At 45.5% G+C, this 20,191-nt stretch overlaps 1 protein-coding gene across 10 annotated transcripts in view; it reads left to right on the top strand.

The window, feature by feature from the left end:
- cobl (cordon-bleu WH2 repeat protein) overlaps positions 1 to 20,191 on the top strand; it is a 509,208-nt gene that overhangs the window by 455,769 nt on the left and 33,248 nt on the right. For 9 of the 10 annotated variants that reach the window (XM_038797758.1, XM_038797757.1, XM_038797756.1 and 6 more), the window contains one exon: positions 14,928 to 15,149. The exons of the other annotated variant lie outside the window; for it this stretch is intronic. In XM_038797758.1, the coding sequence (XP_038653686.1) occupies positions 14,928 to 15,149 (222 nt within the window). The remainder of the gene's footprint in view (positions 1 to 14,927; positions 15,150 to 20,191) is intronic. 10 annotated transcript variants of the gene reach the window in all.

Here is a 20,191-nt window from a genome sequence, read left to right as displayed (position 1 = left end):
CTGCCCGAACCTGTCCACCCAACCCCTGCTTGAAAACCCATAAAGAAAAAACCCATACGACATCACCCCACACACCCTAAAGCCACCCCACATCTTACCCTAAACCCAGCAAATACAAATACAGTATAAATAAATACAGTATTATACAGCATCCCCCATCAGGGGGACCCTCAGTTTGAGTCCAGTTTCTCGGCTTGCACGAAGGCCCACGCCTCCTCCGGGGACTCAAAATAGTGGTGTCGATCCTTATAGGTGACCCACAGACGCGCCGGCTGCAACATTCCAAACTTCACCTTGCGTCTGTGGAGCACCGCCATCGTCCGGTTAAACCCGGCCCTCCGCCTCGCCACTTCCGCACTCCAGTCCTGGAAGATCCGCACCTCCGTGTTCTCCCATTTGCAGCTCCGCTCCTTCTTGGCCCACCGGAGCACACACTCACGATCCACGAACTGGTGGAACCTCACCAACACCGCCCGCGGCGGCTCGTTCGGCTTGGGCCTCCTAGCCAGAATTCTGTGGGCCCCCTCCAACTCCAGGGGCCCCTGGAAGGACCCAGCCCCCATCAGCGAGTTTAGCATCATCACCACATAGGCCGCTAGGTCTGACCCCTCCAGCCCCTCCGTGAGGCCCAGGATCCGTAAATTCTTCCTCCTCGACCGGCTGTCCAGCTCCTCGAACCGCTCCTGCCATCTTTTGTGGAGCGCCTCGTGCATCTCCACCTTCCCCACCACGGCCACGACCTCGTCCTCCCTTTCGGCGGCCTGCTGCTGCAGCTCCCAGATCGCAGCCCCCTGGGCTGTCTGGGTCTCCATCAGTTCCCTGTTGGTTACCTTCAGGGACTCCAGCAGCTCCAACTTCAGCTCCTGGAAGCAGCGCAGCAGAATCGTCTGCTGCTCCTGGACCCACTTCCTCAGCTCCTCAATGCTTTCGCCGGCCGCCATTTTGTTTTCCTGCCCCCCCGATTTTTCCTGGGTGTTTTCGTCGATCTTCTCTCTGCCCCACTCCTGGTCCAGACCATGGGACCGCTGGGGCGACTCCTGGCCTCTTCCCCCGTCGGGATTTGCCTCCTCAGCTCCGTTGGGGGCCCTGAAAAAAGCCCCGAAGTCCGTTAATCGCGGGAGCCGCCGAATGTGCGGCTCAACTGCGCATTGCCGCCACCGGAAGTCTTCAGGTATATTATTGACAGTCTGCCACCTTAAGAGTAAAGCAAACGTATTTGGCAGATAGAAATTAATGTGAGATTTAAAGACATTAGAGTATCATTTGTGGAACCTGAAATATGATCAGTCCAGAAAAGAGCTTGCTTTCGAAACACATCCTCTTCCTGCCATACTGGAAGGAATCGAAAGAATCCTGTGCTCTGAAGAAATGCAGATCATGTTTCTGAGCAGATCGCTGCCAAAACTTTGATCAAATGTGACAGGGTAATGACAAGGAACAGCAACAGATGTGCAAATAGTAGAATCAGCAACTATGAAATAAATTTATTAAAAGATGAAGTGTTCCACTTTTTAGTGGGGACATTTACAAACCAGAATATAAATGTTAAAATATAAGTATCATGTCATCTGATAATATAGTTTAGCTATTAGTCTTCAACTGAGTATATAAGGTCTTCAAAAGTAGATATCACAATGTCTGACCTTGCAAGTGGCAAGTCTTTGCAAAAATAAGAATGCTGTTGCGTCCAGAAAGTTATCTTATTTTGCTCAATTTGCCACTGAAGCATATTCCATGGAGTAGGATATCACATTGAATCGAACTTATTAAAGGGAAGAGACATAAAATCTCAAATCAGCAAGAAATTCAGATAAGTAAGTGCTAAAAAGACATTAGCGAAAGGATTGCCCAAGTAGGAAGGGATTAAATGATTAACTTAAATGTCATGACTGCTCATATGTGCATGTATTAATGGAAGCGTTTATAACGTCACGTGCACGAGGGCAGTTGTAAACTTACAAAAGTCCAGACCAAGTTGGATTGCTAAATCCAAGCTTGTACTGGTGCAATGGAAAACGTTAAATCAGGAGTTTTTTTAAGTACGACTATCAACGGCACATTTTATAAATGTTTCTCTCCAACTCAGAGCACGTATCAGGAATTTGGGCCTAGAGGTCTGTGAGCTCCATGGGATTTTCTAACTACTTAAGATTAATTGTTGCTTTCATAACAGTGAGATGTCAACATGTTGTTGGACAAGAGTAACACTGGCATAGGGACGGCAGGATTCTGTCCCTAAAGGACACTGGTGAACTGGTGGGATTTTTCAACAATTACGTGGCCTCTTTTACTGATGCAGGTATTTTGAATTGGATTCAAATTCTCTTGCTACTGTGGTGGGATTTGAATTTGCATTCTCTCGAATTTTAGTCCAGGTCTATGGATTCCGAATGTAGTAATATGCACACTATACTATTGTACTTTTGTACCTTTCAATATTCTTCAATATTAAATTACAACTTTGATTTTCAATTTTTCAAAGATGCAATTTCTTCATATCTTTGCAAATTCCACCTACCTCATGCATTCAATGTTTTTTTAAAAGAATGTTTATTGATGTTTTACATTTCGACAAACAGCGCAACGCAATAACAAGAATGACACAGCTCAGCATACAAGAATATAGAGGGGACAGTAGAACAGCAGTATAACTGGCTCTATACAATCTAATTCCTCTATAAACCCAACTTGAGAACAAGGGAGAAACAGGATTAGGCCATGGTAAAATGGTGCACACTTTCCCGTGCAGAAATTGCACACAATTGACACATGAGTTCAGGATATATTGTTCAGGCCATGTTCGAGTGCACACCAATATATGGGCGCAATTTAACGGAAATGAAATAGAGGCCCTTGCCGGGCGCATTTAGCCACTGTTTCCCGGCGCTGGTGGCGCTGAGAACAACCCTGCTATTAAATGGGACTCTGCTCCATTTCTAGGCCTCAGGGAGGAATGCCCCGCTGAGGTCGAGCTTAGTCCCATTTCCTGCACTTATGAGCTCAGCTTGCCAGTGCAGGAAAAAATCGGGATGCCATTTTTAAATGGCGCCCCAATCTTGAACTCTCCCCCCCCCTCCCCCGAAGCCCACCACGGGCTCCGGACACCCAACATGCCCAGTTGGCAGCGCCAGCTGGCAGGGGCACTGCCAGGCTGACAGTGCCAAGGTGCCAAACTGGCAATTTCCCGCAACAGGAATCGGGCCTGGGGGTGCCCTGTGCACAGGCAGTGGGTGCGGGAGGGGCCCAAGGACCCCATTATTGGTGAGTTGGGGCTTTAACTGGGGGTGGGGGGGGGGGGTTTCAGGGGGTTGAGAGATTGGGACACCATTTAAAAATGACGTCCAGATCTCCTCCAGTACTGAGGAATTCCTTAAGCGGAGGTTCTCAGTGCAGGAAATGGGACTAAGTGTGGCCTAATAGGGGCTTTTCCCATTGAGGCCTCAAATAGAATCAGAGTTCCAATAGATAGCGTGGTGTTTCTTGGCAATGCGAGCACCGGGAAACAGCTGGCTAAACACGCTTGTTACGGGATTCTGTTCCCAATCGGTGAGATTGCACCCATTATTTCAATGAACCAACCAAGAGAAAACAGATGCTGCTGGCCTTCAGCCATTGACGGTGCAGGCTGATCCCACTGCTTTAGCAGCCACTTTGCCAATCTGACTTGCTTCAATAATCTGCGCAAGTTCTTATGCGAGGTGATAAAACAGTTTGGATGAATGTTATTCGCTGCATAAATTACTTTGGTTTTCAGAATCAGCATATGATAATGTTACACGCATGAGAATTTGTTTTAAGATTATGGCTTGTGAAAATTAATATAAAATTAGTCAGTTGGTTTGAAAAATGATTTGGGCGATAGGAGCTGCAAGGATGATAAATGTAAAAAAAAAAATTCAGTCTGCAGATAATGATAAGTGAAGTTCCACAAGGTTTTCTTCTGAGTCTCTTGTTCTCATCTGTTTATAAATCACTTGGCAGAAAATAGTTGCATTTTTAAATTGCTAGTTTTTGAAATTGATGTGGTTGAACAACAGGTTTTAGAGAAATAAACAGCATTAAACGTTATCTGGATCAGTTAAGCAGATGGAGTAAGGAATAGGGGATATGTTTTAATGAGAAATAAATACACTTGGAACAAGAAATAAGCAAATATGTACACAACAAAAGATTGTCCATTAGCAAAGTTGAATAAAGGGGGAAACATGGTGTGCTTTCTGATCATTCATAATATCCAAACACTAATGACACTCCAACAAAATTTTCCTCATTTCCCTTGTAAATGAAAGTTCCCTTATCTTGAAACTGTGCCCCCTAATTCTAAATGTCTTCATGAGAGAAAATATCCCCACGGCATCTCCAAGTCCACTCAGAATTTTAATATATGATTGGTGTATGGTCATGCACAGAGAATCATGTCACAGAATGCCTGCTATCCTGGCAGCAGTCTTGGTGCTCTCTTCCTCCATCAGTCATTTGTTCCCATCATATTCGAGCCATCACGCAGAGTCCAAGAAACCCACCTACAACAGCTCAGTCATTTTAACTTCTGTTTAACCACTGAGATTATACTGAGAGGTGGGTAATTGCTGGACTTATCCTTCCACCCTTTTTTGTATAAGGGCTTAACATTTGCTTGTTAAAAAAACATAGCCAGAAGAAATTTATCATTGTTTAAACAGGTAACTAAGTGATAATGTGTACATCAACACCATCTAAATTCATGTCAAAAAGAAAAGTGTACCATCAAGGCAGAGAAGAAAGTGGATGTAGGACATCAAAGACAGGCCATGAGGAGTAGGCTACTCAATTGAAAAAGACTGCGAGAGATGTGTGGAGCGCCATGATTAGCAATCTTTGGACAACTGAGGAGGTTGCATGCAGAATAAGAAAGAGAATATTTGCACCCCAGTCCTCTGACACCATCTCTATCTCTGGAGGATTGGAAGATTATAACCATTATCTCCACAATTTTTACCCTTACTTCCCTCAGCATCCTTGGATGTATATGCTCTGGTCCGGGTGACTTATGAATTTTTAACTACAGCTAGACTTTCCAATAATAATCTTTATTAGTGTCACAGGCAGACTTACATTCTTTTTAAAAACATTTTATTAGGGTATTTGTAGTTTTTATAATAATAACGATAACAGCAATATAAAGAAGGTATATAAAACATTTCCATCCCTATCACGTTCTTCGCACCCCCAACAATGAAACAATAGCCTGCACACCCCCCCCGGCCCCCTTGAGATTTCTGCCTCTGCTGACATTTTAATTTTCTCTGAGAAAGTTGACGAACAGCTGCACCACCGGACGAACCCTAACATTGACCCTCTTAGGGCGAACTTTATTTTCAAGAGACTGAGAAACCCAGCTATATCACTAACTCTGGTCTCTAATTTCAGGGGCTTCGAGTCCCTCCACATTAAACAAGTAGGCTTACATTAACACTGCAATGAAGTTACTGTGAAAATCCCTAGTCGCCACACTGCGCAGAGGGAGTATTCAGAATGCCCAATTCACCCAACAGCATGCCTTTCAGGACTTGTGGGAGGAAACCGGAGCACCCGGATGAAACCCACGCAGACACAGGGAGAAATTGCAGATTCTGCACAGACAGTGACCCAAGCCAGGAATTGAAAACAGGTCCCTGGCGCAACAGTAATATATCCTGTTATCAATTTTCTGCCTTTCCTGTGTCTCAATTACATTCCCTTTCACTGTGACTTGGAGAGAACCTGCTTTTTTGGTAAAGTCAGAGGCAAAGTACTAATTTTGTATCTCAACCTTCCCTTTGCCCTCAGTGCCTTCTATTTACTATTCATATGCCCATAGTAGACCTTTGAATTTACTTTTATACTGCCTACCTCTGCTTACCCTCTCTTTGCAGCCCTTATTTATCTTTTATTTTCTGTCTGAAATTTCTATATTCATTCTGGTTTCTTGTATTATAACACTGACATATGAACATAGGAGTGGACCTTTCAGCCTATTGAGCATGCTCTGTCATCCAATACGATCATGGCTGACCATCCACGACAAAGCCTTTTCCTCACACTACCCCGTATCCCTTTACGTCATTGGTAATTTGAAAGCTGTTGATGTCTGCTTGAAACATACTCAATGATTGACCTTCCACTGCCCTCGGGGGTAGAGAATTCCAAAGATACATAGTTTTAAAAATTATCCTAATCTCGGTCCTAAATGAATGCCCCCTTATTTTGAAATTGTGTTCCCTGGCTCTAGACTCCCCAACCAGGGAAAACATCTTCCCTGACTCTACCCTGTCTGTCTCTTATGTATTTTGTCGGTTTCAATGAGATCATCTCTCATTCTTTGAAATTCTAGAGTATACAGGCCTGGTTGACCAATCCCTCTTTATAGGACAGTCTCGCCATCCTGCGAACAATCTGGTGAACCTTTGTTGCACTCCCTCTATGGCAGTAATATCCTCCCTAAGTTAAGGCGACCAAAATTACACACAGTACTCCAAGGCACTGTCTATCCAAGTTCCTATATAATTGAACAAGACTTCATGACTACTTCACTGAAATCCTCTTGTGATAAAGACTAACATATCACTCACCTTCCCAATTGCTTGCACCTGCATATCAGCTTTCAGTGATTTCCCAGGTCCCTTAGCACATCTGCCCTTCCTAATTTCTTAACACTTCCCATAACATCTGTCATACTCATCCTTTTCCTGTAAGAATTTTGTAAGTTTCAATGAGATCATCTCTCATTCTTCAAAGCTCTTGAGTATACAGACAGTCATAACACAATCCAACCATCCCAGGGATTAACCTGCTGCACCTCTGTTGCACTCCCTCTTCAGGAAATAGATCCTTCCTTAGATAAGGAAACCAAAACTGTGTACAGTACTCCAGTTGAGGTCTCACCAAGGCTCTATACAATTGCAGCAAGATATCATTATTCCTGTACTCAAATCTACTTGCGATGAAGACCAACATACCTTTGTTATTGTTTGATGCACCGATGTGCTAATTTTTAGTGACTCATGAGCAAGGACACCTGGATCCCTTTGAACATCAGCACTTCTCAACCTCTCACCATTTAGGAAATACTCTGCTTTTTTGTTTTTTTCTATCAAAGTGTATAACTTTACACTCATTCACTATTTATTATGTTTATCATTCATTCATGGGATATGGGTTTTGCTGGCTATACCCCCATTCATGCCCATCCATAATTGTCCTTGAAAAGGTGGTGGTGAGCTACCTTCTTGAAGCTCTGCAGTCCATGTGATGTAGATGCATCCACAGTGCTGTTTGGGAGGGAGTTCCAGGATTTTAACCCAGCGACAGTGAAGGAATGGTGATACATATTCCAAGTCAAGATGATCATTGGCTTGGAGGAGAACTTCCAGGTGGCAGTGTTCCCATGTGTCTGCTGCCCTTGTCTTTCCAGATGGTAGTAGTTATAGATTTAGCAGGTGCTGTCAATGGAGCCTTGGTGAGTTCTTCCAGTACATCTTATAGATGGTACACACTGCTGCTATTGTGTGTCAATGGTTGAGGGAATGAATGTTTGCAGAAGGGGTGGCAATCAAGCAGGCAGCTTTGTGCTGAATGGTGTCAAACTTCTTGAATGTTTTTGGAGCTCCACTCATCCAGGCAAGGGGAGAGTTTTCCATCACATTCCTAGTGCCTTGTCGGTGCTGGACAGGCTTTTGGGAGTCAAGCGGTGAGTTCATCATTGCAGGTTTTCTAGCCTCTGATCTGCTCTTGCAGCCACAGTATTTATATGGCTAATCCAGTTAAATTTTTGGTCAATGGTAACCCCAGGATGTTGATAATGGTGGATTCAGCAAAGGTATTGCCATTGAATTTCATGGGGTAATGGTTAGATTATCTCTTGTTGGAGATGGACATTGCCTGGCACTTGTGCGGCACGAATGTTACCTGTCACTTGTCAGCCCAAGCCTGGATATTGTTCAGGGCCTGCTGCATTTGGATATGAACTGCTTTAGTATTTGAGGAATAGCGAATGGTACTGAACATTGTCTGTTCATCAGCGACTATCCCCACTTCTGACCTTATGATGAAAGAGAGGTCATTGATGAAGCAGCTGAAGATGATTGGGCAGAGGAAGCTCCTCTCAGGAATTCTAGCAATGATTTCCTGGAGTTAGATGACTAGCCTCCAACAAACACAGTCATCTTCCTTTGTGCTAGGGATGACTCTAGCCAGTGGAGAGCTTTCTTCCTAATTCCCATTGACTTCAGTTTTGTTCGGGCTCCTTGATGCTATACTCAGTCAAATGTGGCCCTGATATCAAAGGCAATCACTCTCCCCGCACCTCTGGAGTTAAGCTCTCCTGATTTTTTCCAATTAAAGGGCAATTTAGCATGGCCAATCCACATCTTTGGGTTGTGGGGGCAAGACCCATGCAGTCACGGGGAGAATGTGCAAACTCCACACGGACAAACTCCACATGGACAATGAACTGGGGCCAGGTTCGAACCTGGGTCCTCGGCGGCATGAGGCAGCAGTGCTAACCACTGCACCACAAAAATGCTCTTTTCTCCATGTTTGAAGCAAGGCTATAATGAGGTCTGGAGCTGAGTTACCTTGGTGGAAGCTAAAAAGAGTCAGTGAGCAGATTATTGCTAAGCAAGTGCCACTTGATAGCAGTATTGATGATCCTTTCATTACTTGATCGATGTGCTCAAATTTTATTTATTAACCACTTGTGTGGTACCCTCTCAAAAATGTTCTGAAAATTTAAATACACAACATACATTGGTTCTACTGTATGCTACAGGTAGCATCCTCACAGAACAGTTTTGTCAACTGGATTTCCGTTTCATAAATCCACGTTGACTCCAGCCAATCCTATCATTATTTTCGAAGTGTTCAGTTGTCACATATATAAAAGATTCTAACAATTTGCCTAACTGGCAGCAAACAAAAAAAGGCTGTAGTTGTCTGTTATCTTCTTCCTTCCCTTCTTAAGTAGTATGGTTACATTTGTTACTTGCCAGTTTTCAGGAACCTTTCCAGAATATATAGAATTTTGAAAAATAACAACCAATACATTCGCTATCTCCATAGCCCACCTCCTTCAACACGCTGTGATGTCGCTCATCTCCAGGGGATTGATCAACCTTCAATCCAATTTTTGTTTTGGAGCTCTACCTCTTTATAAATACTAATTTCTTTCAGTTTCTCATTTTCACAAGTCCCTTGGTTTCCTAATATTCTGAGAGATTTTCTGTATCTTCCTCCTTGATGTACAGAGTTAGAGTACAAGAGCAAGATGGTTATGTTGAATTTGTATCAGTCACTAGTTTGGCGTGAGCTGGAGTATTGCATCCAGTTGTGTGCACTGAACTTTAAGAAAGATGTGAAGACATTAGAGAGTATGCGGAATAGGTCCACGAGAATAGTTCCAGGGATGAGTAACTTCAGTTATGAAGATAGATTGTGGAAGTTAGGACTGTTTGCCTTCGAGAAAAGAAACCTTAACTGCAGATTTGACAGAGGTACACAAAATTGTAGAATCCCGACAGTGCAGAAGGAGGCCATTTGGCCCATCGAGTTTACACTGACTCTCTGAAAGAGCACCCTACCTAGGCCTACAGCCCCTATCAATCCCCATAACCCCACCTAACCTGCACATCTTTGGACTGTGGGAGGAAACCAGAGCACTTGGAGGAAAACCACGCAGACATGGGGAAAATGTGCAAAGTCCATGCAGTCACCCAAGGCTGGAATTTACATAGCATTTACAATGCAGAAGGAGGCCATTCGGCCCATCGAGTCTGCACCGGCTCTTGGAAAGAGCACCCTCCCCAAGCCCACACCACCCAATCCCCATAACCCAGTAACCCACTCAACCAACACTAAGAGCAATTTAGCATGGCCAGTCCACCTAACCTGCACATCTTTGGACTGTGGGAGGAAACCGGAGCACCCGGAGGAAACCCACACACACATGGGGTGAACGTGCAGACTCCGTACAGACATGACCCAGCCGGGAATCGAACCTGGGACCCTGGAGCCGTGAAGCAATTGTGCTAGCCACTATGCTACCGTGCTGACCAACTCCCCTGAATTGAATCCAGCTCCCGGGCGCTGTGAGGCTATGAGGGATATAGACAGAGTAGAAAGGGAGAAACTGGTCCCATTTATGAAAACATCGAGAACAAGAAGGTATATATAAAAAGTAATTGATAAAAGAAGCCAAAATGATACAAGAAAACTATTTTTACACAGTGAGCGGTTAGGGTTTGGAATGCTCTGCCGAAGAGTGTGATGGAGGTAAATTCAGCTGAAGCATTCAAAAGGGAATTTGACTGTTATCTGAAAAGTAAGAATGTGTCAAGTTATTGGTAGAATGGGGAATACTACTAGGTAATTCCTCATTCCAAGGGCAAGTACAGACATGCTGGGCCAAATGGCATCTTTCTGCACTTTAACAATTCTATGACGTCAGACACAAAGTAATCAGTCCCTCCTCCATTTCTCTATAGAGGCCGGTTTAGCACAGTGGGGTAAACAGCTGGCTTGTAATGCAGAACAATGCCAGCAGCGTGGGTTCAATTCCTGTACCGGCCGCACCAAGCAGGTGCAGGAATGTGCCGACTAGGGGCTTTTCACAGTAACTTCATTGAAGCCTACTTGTGACTATAAGTGATTATTATTATTATTATTCATTATCAATTCTCCTGCCTCCGCCTGTACTGGACCCACATTTATCCTTGCTAATCTTTTTCTTTTCATTCATAGGATGAATGATTGCATCAGCATTTATTGCCCTTGAACTGAGTTGCTTGCCAGGCCATTTAGAGAGTCAACTGCATGTAGGCCATTTCTAAAGGATATTCATGAACCAGATGAGTTTTAATTACAGATTTTTATTAAAATCTGGATTTTATTAAATTCCAGAAATTTTACCTTTAACACCTACTTTGGTGGTAAAATTTTAACTCATGTACCCAGAGGATTATGCTGGGTCTCTGGATTTCTAGTCTCCTGACAATACCACAAAGCCATCTCTTCCCTCCCCAACCTTTTCACATATGTAAATAAGCTTTTGCAGTCCGCCTTTATGGTTCTTGCTAGCTTGCATTCATATTCTCTTTTTGCTTTATTTATCAATTTCTTGGTCCTTGTTTGCTAGACCAAGTTGCTCCCAATCCTTGGGCTTACCACTTTTTGGCAATCTTTTAAGTAACTTTCCTAATATTCTTAATAATGTTCATTGTCACAAGTAGGCTTACATTAACACTGTAATGAAGTTACTGTGAAAAGCCCCCAGTCGTCACATTCCGGCACCTGTTCGCGTACACAGGGAGAATTCAGAATGTCCAAATTACCTAATAGCACGTCTTTCGGGACTTGTGAGAGGAAACCAGAGCACCCGAAGGAAACCCAAGCAGGCACGGAGAGAACGTGGAGACTCCGCACAGACAGTGACCCAATCCGGGAATCGAACCTAAGACCCTGGCACTGTGAAGTCATAGTGCTAACCACTATGCTACCTTGCTGCCCACAATTTTTTGTTCTTATGCAATTTTTAACTTATTTTGTAAGCCACGGTTGATTTACCCTTCCTGTTGGAAAAGTCTTGTGTACTATCGCTCGGATGTTATCAGGAGTAATACCATTTACTGTATCAAATGCCTTTAGCCATTTCTAGGTGAAGACTCGCATCAATGATTATGTGGGCCTGTGGATTTCCCGAGGGTAGATCATTAATTTGGCATTTCTGGCTGATGATGCAATTGCTTGAGCCTTGTCTTTTTCATTGACACGTTTGGTTCTGCCATTATTGAGGATGGGGATGTTATTTGGAGCTTTGTCCTCTTGTTGGTTGTTGATTTCCCACCACCATTTACAACTGGATGTGGCAGGGCTGCAGAGCCCATTAACTCTCAAAATTAACAGCAACCCATGTTTGAGGGGCCGTCAGATTCTAAGCAAAGACTATGACACACAGATCTTGGCCTAGAACTGGAAGTTAAAATGCAAAAGGTCACCTCTTATAGTTAAAATCACAAAAAGAGTGGAGCTGAAGTTCATTTCCTCCCGCAGTTTGCGGCGTGAGTTACCTTTGAGGTAAGGAAGTAAAATTTGCTTTTCCCGTACCAGCCTCCCCGGACAGTCGCCGGAATGTGGCGACTAGGGGCTTTTCACAGTAACTTCATTGAAGCCTACTGGTGACAATAAGTGATTTTCATTTCATTTTTTTCAAGTGTTCAACATACCCATTTTCTGTATGAAATAAAGTAGCTTCATAATTTGTTTCTACCCTTTACTCACCCAAGTGGTTAAGGCCACCTTCAGAAAGTTAGGAGAAGGACTCATGGACACAAATAAAAGTCACATTGTCGGCTCAGATCATGGGGGATCCTGGTGTTAAACCCATGTGATTGCACTGGCAAAATTAGATCTCGGGCAGTACAACCACATTCCTAAATGCAAGATATTCAGATGCCCATGGAGTAACCAAACTTGAAACAGACACATTTTTAATTTGGTATATAAGCAAATTGCAGGTGTACACTCAATGACCTGTAGTGGTTCCTAGAACATATGTGGTACTGTTCCACACACTAGAGGACTATATCTGTTGGACCAGATCCTGAAAGAAGTTGGACAAGCAAATTGTGACCAATGCAGGATTTTAAATTTTGTGATGTACTGAGCAGATCTATAATTTTGTTGAAGCAGAGATCTTCAATAAGATTATATTGTATTTTAAATACAAATTATTGCACACCATAAAGTTAAAAATATATACCATTCGTTTCAGGTTGGTGGGCTGGCTGATTCCCCCCCCCCCCCCCCCCCCCCCCCCCCCCCACTGTGATGCCGACAATGCGGATTGCGATCGGTCGGAGAATTAGGTTTCCGGCCGAAATCAAAGTTCGCGTTGGGCACCGAACTGACCACTATTCTCTGGCCCCCGCAAGATCGAGGTTCTCTCTTGTGCGCCAGCAGGGGGATGCTAACAGATGCAAATGGGTCCAAATGACCAAGTTGCATCCACTTAGTGGATCCAGCACCAGAATCTCCAGGCCCTCGCGGTTCTCTGGGCCGAGAATACGACAGTTATCACCAAAGTGTGATCCAGATGTGGTGGACCTCGCGGTGGGCCAAGGGGGTAACTCCTTAAGGGGATTGCCCCCAAAGCCCATCCGAGGGCCACTCCCCTCCGAGAGCCACTAAAATGGGAGACAACTCCAGGAACCCCCGAACTAAAGGCACCCCTAAAGGGACCCCACCCCCTAGAAAAGAGACCTCTGTCTGGAAGCTGGAGTGCAGTCCAGAAAGGGGCAGTTAAAAAAATAATACGGTTGTAACACTCACCTGGAAGCACCATGTGTCCATTCCTGGAAAGAGAAGAGCTATGACCTGTGTTTAAACCATCCCGATCCTTTAGCAGCAACCCATTCATTAATTTCTGGTAGTGGGCTTTGATTGCCAGCTTCCACAAAACAGCTGTTAGCCTTGCTTCATTCGTCGTCTTCATTTTAAGTGCTATAACTACAATGTTTACAAACATCAACCACATCAAAGAGAGTTAAGAGCCGTCAATTTCCAGCTCAGCACTTCAAATTCACTCCAACGTGGAATGCACTCAACGCTCTTTGATGTTGGGGGTTCCTTTAATTTGGGGGTCTTTTGGGGGGTCCCTTTAGTTAGGGGGTCCCTGTGGAGGCATCTTCCTATTTAGGAGGTCTCTGTGGGTATCTCCCTATTTCGGGGGCCTATGTGAGGGATACCTTTATTTAGGGGGTCCCAATGGGGTCTCCCTATTTGGTGGATTTATTAGGGGTCTCTCTACTTAGGGGACCCCTGGGAGGTTCTCCCTATTTAAGGGGTCTCTTGGTAGTTTTCCTCTGAGTTGGGGGGAGCAGTCATCCAGTTTAGGGGTGGGCACCCCATACTTGGAGAAGGGGGGGGGGACCCAGACAATCCAGGGTGATGGTTTCTTTGCGATGCGGGGATTGGAGGGGGGGGAGGCAGCCATGGGGCTTCGCTGTTGGGCCAAATGCTCAAAATGACGGCTTGATAGGTAATTCCCTTGGAATCCCTCATATTCCTCGCCATGCATAAATTTACATTGCAAGGGATACTGAATTGCTTCGTGTACGACAGAAAAAAGGCCTAAAACGGCCACTTATCCTCTGTTTGGCTGTGGGCTAGCATCAAGGCAACATATAGCAACCGGCTCTAGCTGCTGATACGGCCCAGAGATTGCTGGGTCCATGGCCGCGTATGCACACGGTGGCAGCCAACAGCGGTCACGCCGTGCAATATGGTGTCAGCTGCTCGCAGACCCGGCCTACGAAATAGTGCCCCTCCTTTGGCCGGCTTGCGCGCCCCAGACCAACCCCCACAGTGCCCCCAGCCCCTGGCTAAGCCCCCCCCCTGCCCCCGGATCGACCCTCCCCTGACTGTGGCGCCGTTGGACTGAGTCCGCAGCCGCCATGCCGAGTTACAGGTGGATGAGACCACACACGACCAATACCATTGGGAACTCGGACGGTTGGGGGCAGAGCGCCTCAGGCAATGTCCTGTGGCCGTCGATACGACGCACAGCATATTCTATGAGTACGCCGCTTTGGAGGGGAGGAGCATTGCAAAAGCAGCGCTGCCCCCGATTCGGTCGTGAACAGGGGTTCTCCGGCCGATCATCGAACGCGATTTTGCCGTCGCTGACCTGAGAATCCCACCCCTTGTCTCCTAAACCGAGATTCCTGCCCAATGTCCATCATTGACTATTTCCAAGGCTTAAGCAATTGGATTTCTGCATTTTGTTTTAAATACACAAGTTTTATTCACAGATAACTTGCAACAGATCACTGTAGCTTTCTTATTTTTTTCATTTATAATTATCAAGCGAGTTGCTGCATAATTTTGGTAAAAAGAATTATTAACTATTTTTACAGATAACTTCCACAATATCGAAAGAACTACATGATGTTACAAGCGAATGTTGTCAAACTAGACAACCAGCTACAACATCTTCCCATGTTCGTCCTCCTGCTCCTCCTCCAGATTTTCCAAAAACTGAGAAGTTTACTACCAAACCTGTTGCAAATTTAGAAGAGGCACGATCTGCATTATTGGAAGCCATTCAGTCTGGCACCGGTGCATCACGCCTAAGAAAGGTAGGATTTCTATAACAATTACACATTTTGTTTTTTATATATTAGAATACATGTTCATAATTCTTTCACTCTTTTCTTTTTCTCCCCTCAATTACATTTTCATGCAATAATGGTTACCTGCCTGATGGTTAGTTGGTCTCCACAGAGAAGGGTGAATAGTTGGGGAATGTTAACCAATATAAGAATGCCCCACTTTCCTTTTACCCATTTCCCAGTAGCCAATTTCAGACGTGCATTGCTGCAGTTCACGGAGCAGGTTACTCCCAACTCCTGGACATCAGATGATCTACATGCATGGCGAAATGATTGAGGGGAATTTCAGAAACTTCAAAAGAAACTTAGTGCCAAAATTCTATGTATATCAAGCCTAAGTTTGGTCAAAGTCCCCAGGAAAATAGGGGATGAAACAGCCTCAGATCTACTTTATACAATGAAATGAAAATGAAATGAAAATAGCTTATTGTCACAAGTAGGCTTCAATGAAGTTACTGTGAAAAGCCCCGAGTCGCCACATTCCGGCGCCTGTCCGGGGAGGCTGGTACGGGAATCAAACCGTGCTGCTGGCCTGCTTGGTCTGCTTTAAAAGCCAGCGATTTAGCCCAGTGAGCTAAACCAGCCCCTTGATCTAAACCAGCCAATGTAACAACAATGTAAAGAACAGCCATGGGACGTGGAACCAGAGTAGTTACTCTGTGAACAGGGAGTTCCCTTTCCTGAGCCTGAAAGGAAACTTGATATAGTAATAGCTACTTGTATGCTACGTGATTGCAGGAATACTGGTCTCCACAAAAGCCAAGCCAAGATCTCCCACCAAGCCAAGCAAGCTCCTTGGATTCACTCGGTATACAATTGTGACACGTCAACTCGCTTGTTCTGGAGTTGGGGAGCGGGGATGGGTGGGCTGACAGGACCATGGCCAGGGGTAGGAAAATAATCTCCTGAGATAAGTAACATCTATATGTCAGCATTACCTTCTTGCATAAAATAGATAACATGCCTTATTATGAAGTGCATACAATTGCATCCAGTTGCCCCAACTCAACCCTGCCATCCCTAGACCTTCAGGAGCAGCACCATACTTAATTGATCAGGTTCAGCTGCAGAGTAAGATTTTCCAAAGTCCGTGCTGTAATTGAGTGTGCTTTTATGAACCATTAGGGCTTCCATTTAATTAGTGTGTAACTTGTGCAAAACTATTTATACCAGATCATGCAGGTCACAAACAAACTTTGAGAAAGCACTTATAATTTGTTGGTTTTAGACCTATCCTCCATTCATCACTCTTGGCTTCAAATAGGAGAGGACCGATCCCTGCACGATCAAAATACCCAATCATTTATTTTCTTATTTTTCTTTGGCACCTGTGCACACAAGGCAGGGGCGTCATAAAACTGTAATTCATGTTGTGAAACAATGGGCAAAATTCTCCGTTCGATGCTGGGACTGAATTATGTGCAGTTCGCATTCCCATTGGGGGTGCTATTTCTGGAGCAATTCAGGATATGCTAAAAGAGCAGCACTCTGCTGGTACGCATTCCACGTAATTCCTGGCCCAACGTGCGTAATAAATGTTGGAGTTGAGGCTAAAGAGCACGGCAGCTGGAGCTGTTTTTAGGCGCTCTACTTACCACATACTCACTGCAGCCACGAAGATGACTCAGAGAAAACTTACTCCCCTGAGGTTGGGAATCCGAGGTGGACCCGCAGCTCCATGCCAGTGAGGAGCGAATAGACACCCCAGCGTGGGCTGCAGAATCAAGCCTGCCCTCCTGAACACTGCCTGGGAGTCTCACGAGAAGGAGAAAGCTGGTGAAAGGGGCCGAGAAGCATGGAGTGTTACTGATGCGACCATCAATTCATTTGGAGACACGAGTTGAAGTAAACTGTGGCTTTAATCGGCTTACAACTGAGCCTGCCTGCAACTATACTGAACTGAGGGCGGACTCGTAGGACCGCAGCACTTATACTTCCTGCTGGGGGTGGAGCCAAGGGCGGAATCCTGTACATGCTCCTCATCTCCCCCTGTGGGCAGAGCCGCGCAACGGCTCACAGATAGAGCCCACAGGGACACAGTAATGTACAGTGTGAATTTATAGTGGTGACACATTCACCACAGTTCCGTCGGCTGTTGTGCAGGTGTCCTCTGGTTTGGGTGAGCTGTGTGATGTATTGGCTTGTGTAGGCTTGAGAGATGAACAGACACTTCCAACACAGATGAAGGTTCAATTCAATTTTATTAACTACTTCTAACTAACTAACACACGATGACTGTGGGTCTAAATAATGCTAACTTGAACTAGAGACCTAAGCCTTGTCCGAACCAGTTGATTCTCTCAGCACGTGTTGTGAGTCCGTGCTGGGCTGAATAAGTTCCTGTTACACTCAGAGGCAGCACCCAGAATGAGCGGGAACCATGGTGTCCTCTGCCTTTATAGTGTGTGTACTCTAACTGGTGATTGGCTGCGATGTTTGTACATGTTGATTGGTCCCTGCGTGTGTCCATCAGTGTGTGTCTGCACCATGATATATTGGTATATATTATGACACTGTGCTGATCCCCTGCTTCCTCTGTAATGGGGCAGTGCTTCTGAGATTGCCAACACTGATTGAGCTTGGCCCTTGTTGATACAACTGGGGTATGAGAGTGTCCAGTGGGATGGCCTCGGTGGACTCCCAGATGACCAGAGGCCTTCTGAGGATTCAAAAAACACAGGCAGCACTCAGCAGTGTGAGCAGTCAGGAGCCTGTAAATAGCACCAAAGGGCGCGTTTAAAAGACAGACTGCGGTAATGGTGGTCAGAGCCAGGCAACCCTGATCCTGAGGTGGGCACCCCAAATCCACAGACATGGCACCCAGTCACTACCTGCTACTGGCCCGGGCAGCCAACCCCCAGCAATCCTAACAGTTTTCAACCGTTTTTCAATATTTTTCTGGCTTCTCGCTGTCCCGTCAGTCCACGTTTGTAAATACTTGTAGTAATTCATGCCCTGCGAGACTTCTGCCTGAGAGGAGCGGAGCATCGCAGAATGGTGGAGCACACTGTGTCCAACCCCCTATATCACATTTACATGCATGTAAATGCCGGTTTTGCATGCTGGCTTGGGGTGCAAAGTTCATTATCGCCACCAGCGAGGGACTGGAGTAGGGCGCCCAAATCGGTGCCAAGCATGAACTACAGTTCCCTTTCTCTAGGATACTTGCGTCCAGTAGGTCTTCCAGTAGTGTCTGTCGTGGCGGTTGTGGGTACGTCCTTGTCTCCTTTCGTAGGAAGTTTTTGAGCTGCAGGTACCGTAGCTCGTTCCCCCCAGCTAGCTGAAATTTCTCTGTCAGTTCGTCCAGTGTTGCGATCCTGTCGTCCGTGTATAGGTCCCTGACTGTCAGTGTCCCCCCGTCCTGCCTCCACTTTTTGAAGGTGGCGTCAGTCAGTGCTGGTGTGAACCTATGGTTGTTGCAGATGTGAGCCTTGTCCGACATTTTGGTCAGGCCAAATTGCTGCCGCAGTTGGTTCCAGGATTGGAGGGTGGCTGTCACCACTGGGCTGCTGGAGTGTTTTTTGGGTGGGGATGGTAGTGCTGCCATGGCGAGGGCCCGGAGGGAGGTCCCCATGCAGGAGGCCTCTTCCGCACGCATCCACTCGGCTTCTGGCTCCTGGATCCATCCCCTTACTCGCTCGGCTGTTGCCGCCCAGTGGTAGAATTGTAGATTCGGGAGGGCTAGCCCCCCCCCCGGATTTTGTTTTTTGTAGGACCTTCTTTGGGATCCTAGCATTTTTACCCCCCCCCCATGCGAACGCCATGATAAGTTTGTCCAGCGCTTTGAAAAAGGCCTTGGGGATGTAGATCGGAATGGATCTAAACAGGAAGAGGAACCTGGGCAGTACGTTCATTTTGATCGTCTGGACTCTCCCCGCGAGGGAGAATGGGAGTGTGTTCCATCTTTGCAGGTCCTTTTTAACTTCCTCCATCAGGCTGGTGAGGTTCCATTTGTGGATCCCTTTCCAGTCACGGGCTATTTGGATCCCCAGGTAGCGGAATTTGTGTCGGGCTTGTTTGAACGGCAGCCCCTTTAGTGCTGCCCCCCCCCCCCTTTCGGGTGTACTGGGAAGATCTCACTTTTGCTCATGTTGAGTTTGTAGCCCGAGAAGGCTCCAAACTCTTTCAGGAGCGCGATAATTCCGTCCATGCTGCTTTGTGGGTCCGAGATATAGAGGAGCAGATCATCCACATAGAGTGAGACTCTGTGGCTTGGAGACCTTCTGACAGAAGGCTCCAAGACCAGTGGGCAACGCTGCTTAAATTCTGCCGTAATTTCCTGTTGCAAGGCCCTGCCAGAAGACTGATCTGCCCCAAGAATGTGAAAAGAGTTTCTTTACTGTTCGCTAATGTTTTGTTCAGACTAAAAGTACAGAAAAACTGCTCCAAAGATTCTCACCAAAAATTCCAATTGGTGTATACAAGAATCACTTGTTTGATTGGGGATTGCTTACACAGCTGGGTCCTTCTCACCTGGAAGCTGGTTATTAACTAATTTATCAATATGAATTGGGACATATGACTCCAGTCTAACCTTGAGCTTTTGGTATCAACAAAACTGTGTTTTTCCAAAATGTCTTTTAGCAAATTCACATAGTTATTATGCCATTCAAGGGATACTTTTATACCGGATCTTGATTTGAGGGGAGCTGCACTCACTGACCTACGTATCAGGCCTGGGTATTTAATGAATAAAAAAGGAAAATGTGAAAAACTCAAGAGGCTTAGCAGCATTTATGGAGAGAGAAACAGAGTTTTTTTAAAAAATATTTTTATTCTCCTTTTTCACATTTTCTCCAAATTTACACCGACCAACAGTAAACAATAATCAGTAACAAATATGTCAATCCCCATATCAATAACAACGATCCCATCCTCCCACCAAACCCCAAACATTGGACCGCATGTTCACACAAACAAATGACAAAAAGGAATTAGGGATCACCCATAGTCGCCATTAACATACACAGTCCCCCTCCCCCCAACCCTCCCACCCACACGCCCCAACT

This window comes from Scyliorhinus canicula, chromosome 5 (genome assembly GCF_902713615.1).
Source record: "Scyliorhinus canicula chromosome 5, sScyCan1.1, whole genome shotgun sequence".
Taxonomy (NCBI): domain Eukaryota; kingdom Metazoa; phylum Chordata; class Chondrichthyes; order Carcharhiniformes; family Scyliorhinidae; genus Scyliorhinus; species Scyliorhinus canicula.
Note: the sequence above shows the minus strand (reverse complement) of the source record. Positions and strands in the feature narration are given on the sequence as shown.